The sequence below is a fragment of the Moschus berezovskii genome, chromosome 17 (genome assembly GCF_049115385.1).
Source record: "Moschus berezovskii isolate FMDL1 chromosome 17, NW_MosBer_1.0, whole genome shotgun sequence".
Classification (NCBI taxonomy): domain Eukaryota; kingdom Metazoa; phylum Chordata; class Mammalia; order Artiodactyla; family Moschidae; genus Moschus; species Moschus berezovskii.
This window is the reverse complement of record NC_142476.1, coordinates 40,102,761-40,124,285: the sequence shown is the minus strand read 5'-3', so window position 1 is coordinate 40,124,285 and position 21,525 is coordinate 40,102,761. Positions and strand designations below refer to the sequence as shown.

Below are 21,525 nucleotides of genomic sequence, written 5' to 3'. Positions count from 1 at the left end.
GGCCAAATAGAAAGGAGGGAGGTGACAGCAGAGCATTGCCTGCTTTGACCATGGTTCCTGTGGAGGAAAAGCAGGAGTGATGCCTGCTGTTCTCCAAACATCATCATTTCTGATTATCCATATGACATTTTCTTGTTTGCTTCACATTAAGGGGACTTAGATTAACTGACTTTTTAAAAACAATGCTTAAAATTAGACAAAATTAAAAAGATACCTAAAAGCATGCCCCATCCCAAAATCTCCAAATAGGCTGAAATCATCCTACAGATGTGGAAATTTGAAATAATGTGTAAACATATAATTTGTGGGCAGCAAAGTGTGGCCACAAGAGCAAAGGGTAAACCAAATTTGACTCTGCACTTTCCCCCAGGCTAACTGGGTCACTTTGGGCAATTATATAACTTTTCTGAGCCCCAGTTACCTTGTCTAGGAAATGGGGGTTATAATGCTTGTCTGGGGCTCTTGGGATGATTAATAATCATAATAACTAACACTTTAAATGTCTAATAATTTGAACACTTACCATATACCAGACACTGTTCTGAGCTCAGAGTGTAAATAAGCTCACATCACAATCACAGTAGTCTCATGAAGCTCTATTATTATTCCCACTTTACAGATGAATAAACTAAGGCAGCGAATAGAAATTTGTTCAACATGGTCCACATCATAAGGGGTGCCATATATTTTTAATAGAGAAAGGTAAATTGAGTTGCTTCACTTGTACAGCTAGTATGTGGCATAGCATAAGTAGACTGGCTCCAGAATCTATGTGGAAACTTTACACATCCTACTTTATTATTATTATTATTTTTGGCTATGCCCTGCAGCATGTGGGATCTTCGTTCCCCGACCAGAGATGGAATCCACACCCCCTACAGTGGAGATGAGGAGTTTGAAACACTGGGCCACCAGTGAAGTCCCACACACCCTACTTTAATTTAAAATCATCTAGCACTTTATTTTCCAGTGTCTAGTGCCTTGTGACCTAGAGTCATAATCTTGAGATGAGTGTGGAACAGAAAAAACTTCTCAGCCAATGCAGGGCAAATTATATTTGTTTAAAATTTTAGCTTTGTTTAAAATTTTGATATTTTGTTCATTATGATAAAGTTTGATTTTTTAAAAATATTGTATTAAAATTTATTTTGGTTACTGAGTTTTGTGGTGCTTCCTTAACTTTTGCCCCCAAAGTGAGTGCCTTGTTTGCCTCTCCCTGGTCCCCACCCTGCTTGACCTGCCCATCCATCCTGATTAAAAAAATCTAGGGAAGCAGAAGCAGGAAGTGTAGTGAGACCCTTCTAAGACTAGCATCAGTTGGTTCCCAAGGCAAGGATATGTTTGTATCAGCAAGTGGTACAGAGGTGGAGCAAATGGTCCAGAGGGTGAGGAGATATTTTGGTAGGCAGCATTGATTGATTCTAAGCACAAGGGTGACCTCTCCTTAAGGGGGACGTATAGGGCCCCTCTTCCAACTTCCCAGAAAAAATATATTGTGGGAGTGTGAGAAAAGTAGAAGAACTGGCAAAAGTACACAGAGCTAAGTATTGGGTTGGCTAAAAAATTCGTTTCGGTTTTCTTTTGGTTAATATCTTGTAGAAAAATCTGAATAAATTTTGTGGCCAATCCAATACATAAATTGTGAATTGTCTGTCACTATCTATGACTGAAGCTCTCCTAATTGAAGGGAAGATGAATGGCTGTTGCATTCCCTCCATGAAACCTACTGATGGCTGCATGGGGCACTCTGAGCACTCACTTATGTTGTAAACTCACCCCACTCAAACTTTCTGCTCCCAAACCTGTGTATGCCAGTTGTACTCATATTGTAATTGTGTGTATTAATTAAATATGTAACCAATGAAATATGAGTTCTAAAAGATTGCTGTGATTTACATGGAAACTAAGGTAAGTGCTTGGAAGAGACCAGATAACCATGACTTTTAAAAAAATTGCTGTGAATTAGGCATAGATGAAAAAACTGAAAAACTGAGAAAAAAGGGTCATCACAATCTGGAAGGGCTGTCAGATTGCTTCTTCAGTATCTCGTAGTCAGTTACTCTACTTTAAAGAAATGGAATTACAGATAATATATTGTGGGGATAATTTATACAAGATAGATTGGTGACTAAATGCATAGGTATAAGTTTTCAATTAAAATAAGTGTTTAAAGGATATATGTGTGATTTCTAATAATTTATCTATAACCAATCTTTTGATTCATTGTTTAGTTGCGAAGTCATGTCCGACTCTTTGCGACCCCATGGACTGTAGCCCCACCAGGCTCCTCTGTCCATGGGATTTCCCAGGCAAGAATACTGGAGTGGGTTGCCATTTCTTTCTCTGGGGCATCTTCTTGACCCAGGGATCGAACCCAGGTCTCCTGCATTGGCAGGTGGGTTCTTTACCACTGAGCTTATTACTCAATCCCAATCATGTCAGATAAGAGAGATTTTACTATATTTATGTCAGTGTAAGCCTCACATTTCTTTCATGAGTCCTACCACTAACAGGTCCTAGTAATTGGTGCCTGTGCCCCACCCAGCATTTTTAGTCACCTTATTGTTAGAATTATTTCAAGGTAAGGAGGCATTTACTTTATTGGTAAGATTGGTTTGCCTGTAGTCAAGAATTAATTTGCATAAAATAGCACTGACTGGTTCCTGAAAGCAAGGAATATTTGCATAGAGATTGATGAATGGATCTTCAGATAACAGTATATTTGTAAGCAAGCATCTGACTGGTTAACAGAAAGAATTTATTTGTGAATTTGTGTGGATGGGTTGTGGGCTCGGGCAGATCTTTATCCACGTTAGAGAAGGCACCTCTCCTTCCACCCCCAAGGTTGACCAAGGGCACAGAAATGAATTTTTTATTGTTGAATTCCCCCATCCTGCCCTTTGAGTCCCCACCAACCCTCACTTTTGCCGGTGCAATAGACCCCGTGGTGAAGGGTAAAGGGCTGATGTTACATATGTAAGGAGAGGGAGGCAAGAAGTAGAGTATGGGGACTCACTTGCCAGGGCCAGCTGTTGGGCCTTGCATCTTCACCTCCAACCACTCTGGACAGTTGCGGTGGGTAAGTGGGGACCCCACAGCTGAGAGCTGTAGAAAGAGAAAGGGTTGTAAACCCAGGAAGCGGTGACCCAAACAATTTACCCCACACTTCCTGAATTCCCAACCCCCAAATAGAGAATCCCTGTTCTGGAAGGATCCTTACAGGTTGTAGAGTCCTACCCTTTGTTGCACTTTTCTGAAATTTCACTCCAGCTTTCTTACAACCACAGGACTAAGCCCAGTGGGTGCAGGGAGGTCCCATCCCCAGTTCCACCAGGAGGCTGGAAAAGTGCCTCTGGGCGACAGGGCTTACCTCCAGCCACCAACGTAGACAGCAGTAAGACCCTGATCATGGTGTGTCCGTAAGGAGTCCTATATGTGTGGCCCTGGCTGAGGCCCTGGTTTTATGAGTGGGCTTATCGGACAGAGATATACTAGGAAAATTCAAGATGGGGATTTTCTCAAAGCCCAATGGAAAAATGGCCTGTGTCCAATATTCTTTTTCCATTTTCCCTAATTGACACCCTGGAAATACTCAGAAAAAGATGCCAAACGTGGATGTTGAAATATAGGTTCTATCCACTTTCAACAGATTATATGTTATGAGAAGAAGAAAAATATTGGCCCTTGGAGCTGTGTTTTCATAGAAAACATTAGGTTGCTTGCTGAACAAACAGTTCTAGGCCAGTGATTCTCAATGGTGCTGGTATTATCCACCAAGGGGACATTTGGCAACGTCGAGACATTTTTGGTTGTCACGGCTGGGGATGGGGTACTATTGGCATCTAGTGGGTAGAGTCTAGAGATGTTGCGAAATGTCCCACAAAGGCACAAGACAGCCTGTCGCAATGAGGAACGATTCCCCCTCAATCGTCAGTGGCACCGAGGTTGAGGAAGCCTGTTCTAGGCCATACCTCAGCTTGCTGGGTGGCCTAGGATAAGCCATGGAAGTCTCAAGGCCTGGGGCCGGCCTGTCTATGAAACAAGGGGAGAAATGCGTGCCCAGTCTGTTTTGTAATGATGTGGTGAGGATTTGAAAACTGTGCTTACATGGGAGAAGCACAAACTAGACTCGAATAGGTGGGGTTGGGCAGCCCCAGAATGGGCAGCTGCAGAGGGCTTTATTGGGATGGCTCAAGAGTATTCATCATCTCCTCCTAGGACCACAGCAGTTTATACTTCTCCAGTAACTTCCAAATGAGGTCAAGGCAGGAACTTCTTAGAAAAGGAGGCTGACACTCACCCAACGTACATGTCAGGTGCACTCACATGTCTTACCTAACCTAAGTCTTATGAAATCTAGCAAAAGGGCCCATATTTCAAATGAAGAAGCTGAGGTTCAGAAAGGTAAAGTGAACTTGCTCAAGATCACACAGCTTCTAAAGTGGCACAAAGGGGATTCCAACATAAGCTGGTCTGATTTCCAAGCTCCTTTACTTGAGGATGCTGAAGGTGGCATTTCAAATGTCCTCCTAGTACTGCAGTAAGCCCCTTGGGTTTGGTGGGTAGCAGGGAGCATGGGTGGAAAAAAGCAGTGAGGGTTCCTGATGGACATTCTTGCTCTTCCTTAAAACTTCATTCTCATTGTTTATGGTCAGAGCACAGTTCCAGGAAGGCCAGGCTCTGGTGAGACAGACCTGCCCTCTGACCACAGATTCTACCTTTTGCCCAGCCAGAAAAGCAGAGCAGAGAGTGGACTTGAACTGTTAAGACCTGAGTTCAAGTCCTCATTGAGTCAGAACTGAGTGTTATAGCTTGGACAGACAAGTCACTGGGCCTGAGTTTCCTAAATAACAATCCAGGCCTGGATTACAGGATTGTCATATGGATGAGAAAAATTTGTAATTGGCCAAGAATCATGCGGAGGGTGAGGGAGCCTGGGGTGTAGAATCCCACTGCACTAGATGTCAGAATACCTGGGTTCTAGTCCCAACTCCATCCGTAACTTTTTTAACAGTTTGGGCTCTTGTTTGTAGTCTGTAGCAGTCACTACAACAACAAACTATTTCTGAAGTTTCTTATTTTATCTTGAATTAATGTGAATATGCCATTCTGTTCCATGTATCTGTGTTTATTTTACTATAAAAATAAGATTTTCCTGTGGGAGGTCACTGAACAAATACTGGTTTGGCACATGCCATAGGCTTGCTGTGTGACCTTGGGCAAGTCACACAGGTCCTCTGGCCTGGGGCTGTTTATGAATGAAATGCAGAGAAGGACATATGCCCTGCCTAATTCATCACATTTCTGGGAGGGTTTGGAAGTGACAAAAATCTTCATCTAATAGGTTTAAGCCAAAGAGTCATTCACTGGGCCACAAGGTGGAAAAGCCCAGGAGCAGGGCTGGTTTCAGGCACGGCTGGATCCAGGGCTCTGGTGATGTCCCCAGCACTCAGTTTATCTCTATCTTTTGTCTCTGCGTTTCACTGTGAAAATCTACTCTCAGGCTCCATTACATGGCCTGTAGGCACTCCAGGTTGTCCTATGGGGACAAGAGGGTTACAGAATCTCTGGTCCAGGGTTTCTCAACTATGGCACTATTGATATTTTGGATGATGGTTCTTTGTTATGAGACCCAGAATCCTGTGAACTACAATTCTGTGCCTTGAAGGATATTTAGTAGCAGTCCTGGTTCCACCCACTAGATGCCATTAGTCTCTTCCCTCCTCCTCCAAGTTGTGACAACCAGAAGTGTCTCTACTCATTGTTGAATGTATTCTAGAGAGCAAAACCATCCCCTCCACTTTGCTGCTGTAGCCTCACATCACTCATCTTCAAACCCATCAGGGAATGAGCCAGAGCTTTCTGGTAGTTCCCACAGACGTCCTGTAACTCTCTCTGATTGGACCTGCCTCAGGTCACATGACCATCCCTGAACCAATGGTTGTGGTGGGAGAGGGGATGCAATTGTGGATTGGACAGGTTTAGGACCTGGAGGACAAGTCCTACACCTGGATCTGGGCACCAGGCTCCAGATGGAGGTGTGGGGGAGGGACAGCACCAAAATAATAATCCAGGTTTCTGTAGAGGGAATAGAGGCTGGGAGAATAGATGAGTTTTATAGCCCACTTCCTCCCACTGGGGCTCAGTCCCCATTTATATGTTGATGGACAACCAGGCAATCTGTGAAGTTCTAAACTGGGCTGTGTCCTTGAGGTCTCAATAGGGCCATGGAGATGCCGACATGAACTTTCATGAGATTTATGACTCATTTCGGAGAAGGCAATGGCAAGCTACTCCAGTACTCTTGCCTGGAAAATCCCATGGACGGAGGAGCCTGGTAGGCTGCAGTCCATGGGGTCGCTACGAGTCAGACGTGACTAAGCGACTTCACTTTCACACATTGGAGAAGGAAATGGCAACCCACTCCAGTGTTCTTGCCTGGAGAATCCCAGGGACGGGGGAGCCTGGTGGGCTGCCGTCAATGGGGTCACACAGAGTCGGACACGACTGAAGTGACTTAGTAGTAGTAGTAGTAGTAGTATGACTCATTTATAAGGGTTCCTCTGAGAAATCCAATGCTCAGGGGTTAGAGACTTGGGTTTGCAGCCCTGTGCTTCTGGGTAGTGACTCTGTAGTTTGGATCCTCACTACTCACAGAGTGGTTTGGACCAGCATAGCTTAGGATCTGGTTAGAAATGCAGACTCATGTATCCACACCTACTGATTCAGCATCTGCCATTTAATAAGATACCTAGGTGATTCTCCTGTTTGTTAAAATTTGAGAAGACCTGAGCTAGAGCAAGTTTCATCTCTAACTCAATTTCTTCACCTATCAAATAGAACAATAAAAATCTTATCCAGCTCTTAGGGTTGTTGTCAGAATTAAGCAATGGCTTATTCACTTAGAACACTGAGAATTGTCAATGTGCAATAAAATGTTCACTCTTCAGTCCTGAGACCTGCAGACCTCAGATATCAGAAAAGCATAGAATTATTCAAACTTTACCATCAAAGAATCTGAGCAGATCAGGGGTTGGCAACCTGTATCTACAAATGACCAGACAGCAAATATTTTAGGCTTATGGGCCATATGGTCTCGGTTACAACTATTCAATTCTGCTGTTATATTGCAAAAAGCAGCCCAATAGGCATAGCTGTTTTCCAGGAAAACTTTATTTACAAAACGGTTTTGTTTTTCAGGCTCTGGTGTTCATAGATTAACAATCTGGGGTCTAGCATGCGGCAGTCACAATAGCAAACGTCTGGGAAGTTTCATTCTTTACCTGGAAAGATCTGAATTTTGCAGCTTATTTCATCACGCAGCTCAGTTTATCTTAAAGTGCATTTTTTTCTTCCCACACAATCTTCATAGGAAATCGGTGCTTTGGGAAGACGCTCTGTGTTTATTCTCTGCCATTACATGCCCCCTGGCCTATCACCACGTGAATATTTGCAGATAGGTGCTCCTACTTGATGAGTGAGTTTTAGGGGACTGGCCACCAGGGCCTGCCAGGAATAAAGCTCCCCCTACTAAGGAATAAAAGGGAGAGGGGAGATGTGCCATTGGGGGTCCAGGTATGAGGTCAGTAGTAGTAATGACGCCTCCTGTCACAAGCTTCAGTTGGCTTCCAAAGGGAGGTGGAAGATGTGTCCATTTTACAGATGAGGAAACTGAGTCTTGGAGAGGTTAGGTGACTAAGCTTCTGTCACTGCTTGTTAGCCAATAAATGCCCTCCTTTCTGCTCTGCCATATTTCATGCTATTAACTTGTGTCTTAGATAATATGAGGGTATGAGAGACTTCCAGGATGGCTCTGATTCTTCACCTCTCACTTTATCCATGCCATTTGCCTTGCGATTTTGCAATGGCCTCCTGGGAGGAGGATGAGAGCCTTGTGGAGCTGAGTTTCTCCAGTCAAACCCAGACTTGATACCTAGACATATGAGTGTTTCCAGTCAAAATCAGCAGTTAGCCAAAATAAGCCACCTAACTGACTCCCAGCTGAACCCAAGTGTGTGAGCAATAAATACCTGTCTTTGGATGCTACTGAGAGCTTGTGGTTGGTTGTTATGCAGCACTATTAACTATGCTGGAAGTAGCTGATACAGCTGGTGAAGGTCTTTGTGAACATCTGTGAGCAATAACTCTCTCCTTAGGTTTCTATTTGAGTTCAAAATTGCCAGTTTTGCTCAGGATTGTCAGCACACCCACAGGCTCCACCCCTCCCTGGCATGACTATTAGAGGAATCTGTGTGAGAGGATCCTTGAGAGTTGGGGATTAATGGCAGAATAACATGGTTGTTAGTCACACAGGCTCTGGAGTCAGACCCCTTGAGTTAAGTCCTGGTGCCCCATTACTAGCTGTGTGATCTTTGGTGAGTTTTTAACCCCCCTCTGAGCCTCAGTTACCTCTTCTGTAAAGGGGGATAATAATCAAGGTTGTCAAGATTATTGTATAAATGAGATCAAGTATGTGGAGCTCTTGGATGGTACCAGGACCATTGGTCACCCTATCCATGCTCCATGCCTTATGCTCTAGCAGAAATTGCTGCCTGGAGATTCTCCTGAGCAGTCACCATGACTTTGCTTATGCCCTTCCCTTAGCCAGGAAAGTGGTGACCCCTTATGATATCCCCAAGAGTATCAGTTAGGTGTGATACTGAGCTGCAAGTTATGGAAAACCTGACTGCAGTGTTTAAAACAAATGCAGATTTATTTTTTCCCACAAAACTTGATATTCAGAAAATGGTTGTTGGCATCAGATCTGTAGCTTGATGATATATGAACTCATATCCCTGTAATTCTCTTGGTCACAAAATGGCTGCTTTAGTTCCAGGTATCACATCCACATTCATATTCAGCACAGGGCAGTAGAGCTTAGTGATCCAGAGCATGGGCTCTGGAGCCAGATTAACAAAGTCTGGATCCCAGCTTCATCACCTTCTGGTTAAATCACCTTGGGAAGTCATGAAACATCTCTAGCCTCCGTTTTTTCATCTGTGAAATGGGGATGATATTAATAGACTAGATCTTAGGATTGTTTGGGGGATTAAGTGAGGTAATACATGTAAAGCCTGTAGAACAGTGCCTGGCACATAGCAAGTATTCAGTACGTGTTAGTTATTACTTCATTATTATAATTGTAAGGGACTTGGGGACAGATAGTATTAATGTTTAGCACATCTACCTTCCAATATAGAGACAACTGCAAAAGAAGGAGGTCAAGCCCTTGGGTCAAGCAACCAGCAATATCTTCTGTGGTTGGATATGTTCTGTTCAAATGTGAAGACTCAGCCTGGGGTATCACCACCTCTAGGAAGCTGTCATGGACTCCTCTGACCAACTGACACTGGTTTAAGTGTCCCTTATCTGTGCTCCTGGACTGTATTCTTACATTCACACTTACACTGTGACCTCAATGATCTGTTTATGGGTCTGTCTCCTCCAGAGCAGGGGTCTTGTTTGCACTCTCTCTGGATTCCCAGGGCTGAGTTGGTGCTGGGCTTCTTGTAGCCTCCATTGCTTGTTGAGTAAATATTTTTTGAGAATGAGCTTGGCATTGTGGGAGGTCATGGTCCCCACCTCCAGGAACCAAAGTCTGATGGGGAAATTGGGCGACTCATTGACCAACCAGAGGCAGTCCTAGTTGAGGGTTTTCCTAGGAAGACTTTAGAGGTGGGGGTGGGGGCACTTCCCTCTTAGATCAGCCCTGGACTAGGAGCCCTGGCGATCCTCAGGAGTGCCCTAAACTAGGGACACTGTGGTCAGTGATCAGGGGCCCCACTTGGATCCACCTCACTGGACACTGGGTCCCTCACCTTTCTGGCCCCATGTGCCCTCCAGGTGCCCTCAGGACCGGAGGAGCCTGAACTGAGCCTCTTGTTTGTGCATTTCTAGTCGTTTCTTCCTGTGACTTGGCCCAGCTTTTTCCTTTTCTGGGCCTCAGTTTCCCTACCTGTTTAGTGCAGTGCAAGCTTGCCTACCTCTGACCTGCTGTGACTACATGTGGAAGCCATTGCTGTTTGACCAGGGTGTGGTGGTCCACAGCTTATGAGATGTGTGTGTGTGGGAAAATCTCTGGTGTGTCCTTAACTCATGTCCCCTCAGGCACCAGGTGGCCTCCTGGGATCGCCTCCTCCCCCAGCACCTCCAGCAGCTCCCCCTCAAGGCCAAACCAGCCTGAATGAGGGGGTCTCTCTTTGCATCCTTGGTGTGGAAGGGGCAGCTCCCAGAGAGCTTCGGAACCCGCAGGGGACATGAGAATCAAGAATGAAGGCAGGGGACTTCCTTAGTGGTCCAGGAGCTAAGAATCCGAGCTCCCAATGCAGGGGGCCCAGGTTCAATCCCTGGTCAGGGAACTAGATCCCACATTCTGCAACTAAGAGTTTGAGTGCTGTAATTAAGACCCAGTGCAGCCAAATAAGGAGAAGGCAATGGCAACCCACTCCAGTACTCTTGCCTGGAAAATCCCATGGGTGGAGGAGCCTGGTAGGCTGTAGTCCATGGGGTTGCGAAGAGTCGGATACGACTGAGGGACTTCACTTTCACTTTTCACTTTCATGCATTGGAGAAGGAAATGGCAGCCCACTCCAGTGTTCTTGCCTGGAGAATCCCAGAGATGGCGGAGCCTGGTGGGCTACCATCTATGGGGTCGCACAGAGTCGGACACGACTGAAGTGACTTAGCAGCAGCAGCAGCAGCCAAATAAATAAATTAAAAAAAAAAAAAGCAGGCAGCTTGAGGGGGAAACAGGTTTATTGTGGTTGCTGGGATTTGTGGCCTGGGCTCCTGGGGATGAATCACAGCTGCAGTTTCTGGTGAAGCAGAGAACAGAGTGAGGGACTCAGGGCGGCATGAGTCTCAGCCGGGAGGGAAGGAACAAGGGGGCACAGCAGGTAGTGCCAGGCCTTAATGAGCCAGGCTTACCTCTGCCCCGAGGGTTGGCCCCCTCAGCACTTCCCACCACCATGCAAGTGGGCTCAGGACACTGCCTGCTCCAAAAGTGACCCCCTGACCCTCCTCAAAAGATAGATGGCCATCCATGCCACCCCCGGTTCTGTGCTGGGGCCATATTTCACCTTTGGGAGCCCTGGTGGGGAGCCTAGGGTTGGGACAGAAGTGTTTGCTGAAGCAAATGGGTTAAAGGGTTGGGGAGTCGATGGCCGTTTCCTTTACTGCACCTGACTCGAGGCTGCATGCAGTAAACACTCGATCAGCACTTCTCGAGCAGGTGAATGAGTGAAGGAGTGAGGGAATGAGAGGAGGACCAAGTGAAGGAGGGGCGAGTGAGGGCGAGGGGTGGGCAGGGAGCAGGAGGCCTGGGAGGGGCACCTACCTCATTGATCCAGTCGATGTAGGCAGACACACGGGTGAAGACTGTGGGCTTCTTGCGGGTGTTGCAGCCCAGCCCGGAGCCGAAGCTGACGATGCCTCGCACGTCCCAGTTGCCGTTCTCAGCTTGGCAGTTCAGGGGACCACCCGAGTCGCCCTGCACCGGATGGGGTGGGCGTCGGAGGGAGGCTTGGGCCACAGGGGCGGGTCAGAGTGGGGCATGTGAGTTGGCCTCTCTGCCTTGGTACCTCCTGTTTTGGACTCAGTTTGTCCATAGTGAGGGAGGCAGAGAAGCTATGGTTTGGGAGTGACTTGACCTTTATCCTAGGGGAGCCCTAAAGTATCAGGTTAAGTCTTGGTTTGCTGTGTGATCCTGGGATGACGAGAACCCTGTCTGTGCCTGAGTGTCCCACGCCTGAGTCTGAGCTGCCCAGAGAGGTGAAGATGCTGGGAGTTGTGTAGGAGACTCCGGAACGTGAGGGAAGTGGAAATGGGGAAGGGGCCTGTGTTTAAAAATGGGACAGTCTCTGATTTCCCTAGATGCTTCTTGCTTCTGTGTCAGATTCCCTGAGTCCTCTGTCTCCCTGGACCGATGGAGTTGACGGTATGACGGAACGTATGTCCAGACTTGAATGAAGTCTCTTCCACACACGTCAGACTCGTTTAGTCCTCACAGCAGCCCTGTGCTTACTGTTGCTCCATTTTATACTGGGGAAACTGAGGTTCAGAGAGGTCGAACGGCCTGCCCAAGGTTATGCAGCTATGAAGGGGTGGGACTGGGACTCAGATCCAGAGACTGACATTCAGCTTTCATGCTCTGGCCGTAGTGCTGGTGGGGGAGGGGAAGGGGGACAGTGACAAGTTTTTCCTAAGTCTCCTGAGCCCAGCTGGGACTCAGTCTCCCCCCAGGGAGGGGGTTCCTCGTGGGGTCTCCCCACTTCTCACTCCTTTGCTCTCCTCCCTGCCCCTAGCACTTGGCCATCTGCGTTAGGGCTGGGGTGCAGAGTCTGGACACTCACGTTGCAGGCTGAGATGACTCCGTCGCCCCCGGCACAGACCATGGTTTCCCTCACCGTGGTGCCCCACCAGTCTCTCTGGGAACACGTGGCATAATCCACCACGGGCTGCAGGCCCTGCTGCAGCTCGGCGGCAATGGGGCCGTTGGCTGCAGAGAGAATGGGTGGTGACTGGGCAGGCAGCCCAGGAAGCCCTGGCCCCAGGCCTTCAGGGAACGGAGGGCTAAATGGGGCTGGGCCAGCCCAGGCAAGTTCTGGCAAGACTTTGAGGGACATACTCACTTGCCTTTTACTGAGAGGCAAGACTCTGAGCCAATGGTCCCAAACTGGGTGACAGACCCTCTCAGGTTCGGAAAGGTAAAACCAACCCATGGAAAACCCTCAAGAAATAACTACCATTTATCTTTAATTTATGTTCTGGGGTTTTAATTGTCAGTGGTTTCCTTATAGTTCTTTACCTTTGGTGTCACACGTTAAAAGATTTTTCTCAGCCCCCAGTTTTCCAAGTGCTGATCTCCATTTTCCTCTAAGTCTTCTGTAGTTTCATTTATTTGCATTTAACCTTTAAATTCAGCTGGAATTTACTTGAGAATTCCATTCATTGGAATATACTTGGTATATGATATAATCTTCTACCCCAAAATGGTTAGTTTCACTGATTCAATAGTCACTTACATGGCACTTGGTAGATGTCCAGCCCTGTTCTAAGTCCTTGACAAATTTTAGTCCATTTAATCCTTATAGCATCCCTTATATGCACTTGGCATGTCTGTCACATGGTATGTGCTTAATAAACATTAGTCATCATTACAAAGCTTAAGAAGATGTGAAGATGTTAAGGCAAAAAGGAAACTGGTGGGCAAATGTGGGTGGCATGCTTATTGTGGGAACCGCTTCCTCCAGGAAGGTGCTCATAATTTACCAGGGGCTATGGAGGCCTGGCGTGCTGTGATTCATGGGGTCGCAAAGAGTCGGACATAACCGAGCGACTGAAATGAACTGAACTGAACTGAACTGATACTCACTGTAGAGACGGCCCCAGCCAGTGACGTAGCAGGGGTAGTCCTGAGGCAGCAAGGAGCCCTCCTCTGGCAGGCAGGCCACCTGTATCGTGTCACTCAGTTCCACGGTCTCTGCCAGCTTGATAAGGGCAATGTCATTGCTGGAATCCAAAGTGGAGGTGGTGAATGACAGGAGGGCCTGGTGCACCAAGCAAATGCCAAGAGGCCTGGCCTGTGAGTTGGGAGTCAGGCCAAGGGTGACCAGGGTCCTCTGCACACATCCCAGACTGCCAGGTTTTACTGGTGGACAGAGATGCTGGGGAACAAATGATCTGCTTCTAATTCCATCACCTGCCCCTGTAGGTGTAGCTTCTTCCCCTACTTGTGTCTTCACATCACGACAGCCTTAACAGAGAAGTGACAAGAGCAGAAGCCTTCTGAGCCACTGTAATTGAACCACTGTATCAACTGAAATTAAGCTGAAGCAAATTGGAAATTATGACGGTAAAATACTTGCAGATTCAATTTTTAATGTTTCATTGTCGCCTGAATGAAAACGGACAACCTTAGGCAGACTTGGTTTGGTTTGTGGTTCTGCCACTTAGTGGGCTGTGTGACCTGAGACACATTCCTTAACCTCTCTGATCCTGGCGTTCTTGTCTCGGACTGTTGTGAGGATTAAATAAGAGATGGCATGCAAAGTGCTTATTGCAATGCTGGCAGGAATGCAGTAAGCATCAATAAAAACTGGCTCATCCCCTGGCTGACAGACTTCAGGGAACATACTGTGGGGGCCTTGGGATCCTTATTCCATGTGTACTTTCTGGAGCCCCTTGGTCAATGATGGGAATGGGAGGGGTGTCTTTCTCCTCTTAGCATTTTGCTATTTTGTGTAAAGTCATCATCTGTGGGCTGTTCAGGGTGAGGATGGGGCCCAGGGACAGGCTCTGTCTCCATCTCAGGGACCCCCTCTTCTTCTGAGCTGCCCCTAGGGGCCATGTGATGGCTAGCTGGGCACTCACCGAACTAGGAAGGAGTTCCATTTTTCGTGGACAAAGATGGTGTCCACACCCACGTAGAGGGAGCCTGCCTCATCCTCCACCTCCAGGTTGTTCTTCCCCAGGGCCACACGGTAGGTCAGGGTGTTGCTGGACAGAGCAAGGGGGCCAAGTCAGGGTCCTGCCCCCACTGGTTGGCAGGGTAGAGAGGGAAGCTGGGGCTCTGGTGATGCAGCTTCGGGGTCACTGTGGGACTCATTTGGGGGAAGGCACGGTTCACCCCATTGACCCTTCCTAGGGCATGGGGTAAGGGACCCTGGTCTTGGAGTCAAGTCCGTTCTGACTGCTGGGTGGGCAGGCTCGGGCCTCAATTCCTCTCCTGTAAGGTGGAGATAATCTTAAAATTCACGAGAGTCCCTTGGACTGCAAGAAGATCCAACCAGTCCATTCTAAAGGAGATCAGTCTTGGGTGTTCATTGGAAGGACTGATGCTAAAGCTGAAGCTCCAATACTTTGGCCACCTCATGCGAAGAGTTGACACACTGGAAAAGATTCTGATGCTGGGAGGGATTGAGGGCAGGAGGAGAAGGGGACGACAGAGGATGAGATGGCTGGATGGCATCACCGACTCAATGGACATGAGTTTGAGTGAACTCTGGGAGTTGGTGATGGACAGGGAGGCCTGGCGTGCTGTGATTCATGGGGTCGCGGAGAGTCGGACACGACTGAGCGACTGAACTGAACTGAACTGAACTGAGGGATGCTGTGAGGATGAAGTAGTCCACACTGCTCCTGGCCAGCATTATCTCACCAGTATTCCTCTCTAGCCACCTCCTCCTCTCCCCTCACACAATCCATGCCTGCCACACCGGCTTCCACTTTGTTTTCAAACATACCAAATGGACTTCCTCCTCTGGACCTTTGCATCGGCTCCTCCCTCCACCTGTGACACCTTACTTCCAGACCAGAGATTTCTTCCCTTATTTTCTTCAGATCTTGGCTCAAGCATCCCCTTTTCAGAGAGCTCTTCCCGGGCCATGTCATTTAAAATAGAACACCTCATACTTTATATCCTCTTCCTGCTTCTTTGTTTTTCTTCATTACCACTTATTTTGTTACGTATTTACTTGTTGGATGGCCTGCCACTCTGTCTTCCACTAGAATATAATAAGCTCCCCGAGAGCACAAACTGCGTTTTCACTGCCACGTTCCCTGGCACATAGTAGGAGCTCACTAAATATTTGTTGAATGAATAAATGGACAACTGAGTTACTGGATATGAGTAGCCTGTTTGTCCCGGTGTCTGGAGTGTGTGCCCTGGAAGAGTAGCTGGCGGGGTGTCTGGGTGACTTGGGGTTCACCTGATGCAGTGGGCAGCTGTGAGGACGTGGTTGGGGGTGATCAAGGTGCCGCCACAGGTGTGCCTCCACGTGTCATCCCTGAGGTACTGGAGGGAGATCTGGGGGAGGATGTGAAAAGATGACATGTCAGCCCCCAGGGACCCATTCCCCACTCCCCTTTCCACCCTGCCTCCCACACCTGCTGTAGTGAGCTTACCTGCCAGGGCCAGCTGTGGGGAATGGCATCCTCTCCTCCGACCACGCGGGCTGATAGGTTGGGCTGGAAGATGGGGGCCCCGCAGCTGGAGGCTGGGGGAGACAGGAGAGGGAGAGCACAGGTGAGTGTGGCTGGTATCTCATTGAGGAAGGGACAGGTGGAAAGAGCACACATTTAGGGACTAGGCAGATTTGGGTTTGAATTTTCCTGTAAGACTTTGGGAAAGCCATTAAGTTTGCTGGGCCTCAACTTCCCTTTCTGTGAAATGGGTAAAATAGCACTAACCTGGTAAGTCTGTCCTAAGAACTAAATGATACATATGAAGAGTTGAGCAAAAGATCTGGTGTAGAGTGAAAGTTAAACCACTGAAGGAAACACCAAGGTAGGCTGGCTTGGTGTGAGTGCCCAGGTACACCTGTGTTCTTCATCCTTACCCTGCTGTCCCTTTTGAGGCCACAGCATGGTGGGGTTGTGTGAACATGGAACCCACAGAATTCAAGACTGTCCTAGCTGTGGAATGGCCAAGAGCAAGTGGTAGGCACACTCAGACTCAAATTCTGCCTCCACTACTAACCAGCCATGTGATCTTGAAGAAGATACTGAGCTTCCCTCTGCCTCAGGGTCCTCATCTGTAAGATGGGTCTATATTAATAGACCCTGCCTCTTCAGGTTGATGGAGAATCAAATTGGCTCCTGAATGTCAAGGGCTTAGCAGAGCGCTTGGCACAGAGTAAACATGCAATACACAGGAGCAGCTATTGTTATTATTACTACTGTTGTTGTTATCAACTGGAGGACTCTTAATGAAGTGCTCTTATTTGCCAAAAGAGCCAGTGAGCTTTAGAGAGGTGATAGGGCTGAAAGAGAGTGACATTCGAGTCAAGTTCCTTGACTCCCAATCCAGGAGAAGACTGCCAACACGGGAAGCTGCCATCCTGTGTGCCAACACAGAATCCCCAAAGGAGAGATGCTGATCTCAGAAAAGGTAGGCCCCAATATTGCTTAATTGCTAAATCATGTCCGACTCTTTTGCAACCCCATGGACTGTAGCCTACCTGGCGTCTCTGTCCATGGGATTTCCCAGGCAGGAATACTGGAATGTGTTGCCATTTCCCTTTCCAGGGGCTCTTCCCAACCTAGGGATTGGACCTGCGTCTCCTGCATTGGCAGGCGGGTTCTCTACCACTGAGCCAGCTGGGAGGCCCAGACCCCCCGATGGTCCCCAGGGTACCCGGGGATGAGGCATATTCTGTCCCCCAGGCTAATGCTACATCTTTCTGCACCTCATCGTTCATCCTCACCCTAGGGAGGTCAGATCATCAGCCCTGTGTCGCAGATACAGAAGCAGAGTTGCCCAGCAGGCAAGTAGCTCAATTGACACAGCTGATCAGTAGTAACTGGACCCACACTGGACCCCAAAGCTCCTTCCCTAAAGCCCTGGAGAGCAGAGGGCCCCTGCCCCTATCCTTGTCCGAGCTCACAGCCTGATGGCTGCAGCTGGTCACGGAGCCTCAGCTTACCGTAGGCCAGGAGTGTGGTGAAGACCGTGATGCCCAGCATGTTGTGAGTGCTCAGAATCAGGTGAGTGTCGCGGTGGCCAGGGCAGCACTTATAGGCAGGTGGGGGGTGGGCCCACCTCGTCAAGGCCGAGCCACCACTTGGAAGAAACCTGTTCTGCCAAGGCCTTTTCCCTGACCTTGGCTGGTTACTGTTTAATTCGGGCAGAGATGGAGCTGGCTTGGAGGCATGGATTTCCCAAATATCCAGACAGAGCAAACTCTTGCATCTGCAGGGGTGGGGGCCCCATCACGCTGCTTGGCCTGACGCATTCTTTTCAGTTGTCGTTTACTAGGTGCTGATCGCCATGCTCAGTAACTCTTGCAGTCCCTTAATTCTCCCAACAACACGCAGTAGACACTCTTGTCCGCTGATAAAATGTGACAAAGCTGAGACTCAGAGGGTCAGTGACCATCAACAGTCACACAGCTGTACAACAACAGGGTTTGAAGTCACCCTTTCAAATGTCAGCCTGCGGCCAAAAACTGCTGTGATGCACCGCTTCCTTCTCTGTCTTTATAGCTCTTTGTTTGCTTCTGGTCTTTTTCTTTCTCTCTCATTCAACTAGTACTGTCGGATCTTGGGGTGCTCCCTGCTCTGCAGCACCTTCTCCCCCCAGGCTGTGGGTGGATGCTGAGGCCCTGGCATACCCTGGAAGGTTTTGATTGGCCAAATTCCTACTTGGAGGCAGCTTAGTTGTCTCCCTGCAAGGCCCTCAGTCTCCCATTCTTTAAAATGGGCATGTAGGATCAGATGAATTCTTGGGCTCTTTTCAGATCTTAGATTCCATGATTTATATGTAAAGGTTGAGTGCTACTCTGGATGCCCCAAAATTTCACCTGGAACCTCGGCAGTTTGGGTTCAGCCTTGACCTCGGAGAGTTGGTTTACTTCATTTGCCCCGAGGCCTGACTTCTCTTCTTTGTCTCCTCTGAACTCCTCCATGTGCTGTTTGGAAGTTGTTTTCTGAGCTGGACCTACTGGTCATGTTGGGCATTATTTAACCATGCTCTTTCACTGGGAGCAACTGGCCAGAGGTGGGAGCTGCCTCTGGTGCACGACTAGTGTGTGTGGCTAGTGTGCGTGGCTGGTGTGCATGGCTGGTGTGCATGACTGGTGTGCGTGGCTGGTGTGCGTGGCTAGTGTGTGTGGCTGGTGCCAGCCCCTCCTGACCTGGTCCTGATGCAGGGAAAACCACTGGCCAGAGGACGCCATTACTGCAGGGTCTCAAAATGCCTGTTGGTGACACTTGGCTGGCTGACCTGGTCTTCTGACTACCGAGATGAAGAAACAGCCCCAGGAGGGCTGGTGAATATCTGCAGAGAGGTGCCCTGGGGAGTGGATTGCTGCGACTGGAAGGCAGAGGGCTTGGAGTTGGATTAACTTAAAGCTGTGCGTCTTGCCTGCCCAGACTGTGAGGCATTGACTTAGTAGGTACACAGAAGCCATCCATTCCTTCATTCCTCCCGCACTGGCTGAGCAGCTCCTGTGTGTAGGCTCTGTGCTAGGGCTGGGGCCACAGAGAGAACAAGACCCTGTTCAGCTCCGCTGGAGCTCCCTGCTGGGCAAGGTGATAAATGTTCCTTTGAACGCTCTGGGCCAAGGTCTGGGAGCCCCGAACAAGAGCGCATTAATCCTGGGGGGGAGCTTGATGGGCGCAGGTGGGAAAGGGTCCCTTTTCTGCAGATTCCATGTCCAAAATGAAGTTGAGATTCAAAAAGATGCACGATGCACGCAGCTCTATTTTCCTAGGAGGATTATTCACAATAGGCAAAATGTGGAAACAACCTAAATTTCCACTGAAAGATGAAAGGATAAAGAAGACATGTATAAATGGAATACTACTCAACCATAAAAAAGGATGAAACAATGCCATTGCAGCAACATGGACGCAACTGAGGATGATCATACTAAGTGAAGTAAGTAGAAAGATACCCTCAGATATCACTTATATGTGGAATCTAAACTATGGCACCAACAAACCTATCTATTAAGGAGAAACAGACTCACAGACATAGAGAACAGATTTGTGGTTGCCAAGGGGTGGGAGAGCGAAGGACTGGAACTTTGGGATTAGCAGATGTAGACTTTACATATAGGATGGATAAACAATAAGGCCCTTCTGTTACAGCGCAGGGGACTATAGTCAGTCTCCTGTGATAAATCATAATGGAAAAGAAGATATAAAAATGAATGCCTATACTGAGTCTCCTTGCTGTACAGCAGAGATTGGCACAACAGTGTAAATCTATACTTTGATAAAATGAAAAATAATAACAACAAAAAATACCCTAAATGAACTTGAGGACTTGAGGCTATGAGGATGCTGTAATCCCATCCTATCCTGCTGACCCTCGTGTATTCCAGGGCCTAGAGTGGGACCTCCCAGGATGAGGGCACTTAATGTCAGCCAGCCACTCAGGGCCAGATTGTGTTGGAAAAATGACCATGAGTGACTTGGCAGAGCCTGGGCTTGGGGGTGTGGGGAACGTTAGGAGAAGCGATGTCAAGGTTGGGAGTCAATGAGGGTGCTGGTGAGAGCCTGAGAAACAGGGCAGGTGCCAGGATGGGGGCCCATTATTTTTAGTTGTTGGGATAGGACTCTCGGGTGGCAGCTGTTACATCCTGGGTGGGGCCCATTAAGGAGGCAGGCTTGGGACTGGCAGCATTTCTCCTCAAAAGCAGGTGAAAGTAGGGAGTTGAGGGGCTGAGTGAGGGATTCGGTGTTTGGTGCTGGGGGCTGACTTGGTGGTGGGGAGGCTTACTGAGAGGCCAGGACATGGTTGGGGTTTGAGGAGCCACCTCCCTTCCCCACTCTTGGCCCTTTAATCCCTTCAGGACTCCTTATTCCTCTCGTGCCCCCTGCCTGGGCTGGGAGAGGGGCTTCTCATGGTGGCTGAGGCTAGGGCCCCTCCCAGCTGCATCTGATGGTGGAGGGCCTGGCGTGGGACCAGCGGCCCATGTATCTCGCATTCCAAGGGCTCGAGTCCCATGTCCATCACCGGGCCACCTGGGCCAGGCCTCTGGGGCTTTAATGCCTGTCTGTATCCTCTCAGCTCTGAGACCATTTTGCTAGGATGTCAGGGTTTCTGATATTCTTCCTTTGGGAAGGCAATTGAAGACAATGCTTCACCCAACATGCAGTGTTAATGGCATCTCGGGCCCCAGGTGTCACGTAGGGTGGCCTTTCTCAGGAAATAACACTTCAAGGACGAAGCCTTCTCCAAGTAGAAGCCAGAGGTGTAGGGCATTTGGCTGCTGTAGTACCACCTATGTCCACCTGGGGGCAGCGATGTACAGCATCATCTCAAAATCCTGCCCAGCTGCCCTCACTGGATTGTACCTGGGAAAGGGGACACCCTACCCAGGGAAGACCTTGAGAGCTTAGCCCACCCTCACATTGACCAGATGGAGAGACTGAGGCCCAGGGGGAGCCTAATCTGTTCAAAGTCCTCTTATAGGGGGCACCCCAGGTTGTACCTCATCACCCCGCCATCCCAGTCTGTAATGGAGGAGGCTTGGAGTGTCTCTGAGTGTGAGGGAGTCTTGGCGGGGCTCCCGGGTGCATTGGTCCAGAATCCCTGTGGCCTTGGTGCCACTCCTGGTGCATGTCCTCGAGTGAACTTGGCAGGCAGGGTGGCTAGATGGGTAGGGACATGGGCTGTGGACTGAATGAGCTGGAGCTGCCCCATTTGCCTGTGTCTCTTGAAAACTTTCCAGGTCTCTTCTTATCTGAGAAAGACCGCCCCACTCCCATGGGCTGACTGTGAGGATTAAATGAGTTGATACACTGACTCCTCTGGTGGTCTGGTGGCTAAGACTCCATGCATCCAATGCAGGAGTCTTAGGTTAGATCCCTGTTCAGGGAAATAAACCCCACATGATGCAACTAAGCGCTTGCTTGCATGCCACAAGTAAAGATTCCGAGTGTGGTAACTAAGATCTATTGCAGCCAAATAAATAAGGAGAGATTTTTTTTCCTTTTAAAAAAGAGCTTAGACGAATCCCTGGTGACAGCATGTGAGCATCAAACTCAACTTCTCCCCTTAGGAAGAAGTCCTGAGTC

The 21,525-nt window shown here is 48.4% G+C and overlaps 2 protein-coding genes and 1 long non-coding RNA gene across 6 annotated transcripts in view; 1 reads left to right on the top strand and 2 right to left on the bottom strand.

Moving 5' to 3' along the window:
- LOC129551378 (chymotrypsin-like elastase family member 2A) overlaps nucleotides 1-3,410 on the bottom strand; it is a 17,561-nt gene extending 14,151 nt beyond the window's left edge. The window contains exons 1-2 of the mRNA XM_055419270.2: nucleotides 3,371-3,410; nucleotides 3,017-3,105 (exon numbers count right to left, since the gene is read on the bottom strand). Of these exons, the coding sequence (XP_055275245.1) occupies nucleotides 3,017-3,105; nucleotides 3,371-3,410 (129 nt within the window). The remainder of the gene's footprint in view (nucleotides 1-3,016; nucleotides 3,106-3,370) is intronic.
- The window catches only part of LOC148775134 (uncharacterized), a 20,263-nt gene extending 4,867 nt beyond the window's left edge, over nucleotides 1-15,396 (top strand). Inside the window, exon 4 of the long non-coding RNA XR_016039608.1 lies at nucleotides 13,712-15,396. This is a non-coding gene — a long non-coding RNA (uncharacterized LOC148775134). The remainder of the gene's footprint in view (nucleotides 1-13,711) is intronic.
- CTRC (chymotrypsin C) lies at nucleotides 10,732-21,525 on the bottom strand. 4 transcript variants are annotated; one of them, XM_055419265.2, is made up of 7 exons: nucleotides 15,904-16,448; nucleotides 15,708-15,805; nucleotides 14,371-14,496; nucleotides 13,373-13,509; nucleotides 12,351-12,496; nucleotides 11,336-11,488; nucleotides 10,732-10,814 (listed from the first exon to the last, which is right to left on the bottom strand). In XM_055419265.2, the coding sequence occupies exons 1-7, from the start codon at nucleotides 16,075-16,077 to the stop codon at nucleotides 10,800-10,802; spliced, it is 849 nt and encodes a 282-aa protein (XP_055275240.2). In that variant the 5' UTR covers nucleotides 16,078-16,448; the 3' UTR covers nucleotides 10,732-10,799. The 4 variants fall into 4 exon arrangements, with proteins under 4 accessions (XP_055275240.2, XP_088701470.1, XP_088701469.1 ...); XM_088845344.1 differs by lacking the exon at nucleotides 10,732-10,814 and adding an exon at nucleotides 17,424-21,525 and having other exon boundaries at nucleotides 10,821-11,488; nucleotides 15,904-15,995; XM_088845343.1 differs by lacking the exon at nucleotides 10,732-10,814 and adding an exon at nucleotides 16,478-16,677 and having other exon boundaries at nucleotides 10,821-11,488; nucleotides 15,904-15,995.

What these genes read in the sequence shown, in the direction of transcription:
- CTRC (XM_088845342.1), bottom strand. Translation starts at nt 16,077, where the DNA reads ATGTGTGCTCTTTCCACCTGTCCCTTCCTCAATGAGATACCAGCCACA. An exon ending in TGGAACTCCTTCCTAGTTCG is followed by an intron (nt 13,510 to 14,370) that starts GTGAGTGCCCAG and finishes TTTGGATTCCAG; the next exon opens with CAATGACATTGCCCTTATCA. An exon ending in TGGCTGGGGCCGTCTCTACA is followed by an intron (nt 12,497 to 13,372) that starts GTGAGTATCAGT and finishes TTCTCTCTGCAG; the next exon opens with CCAACGGCCCCATTGCCGCC.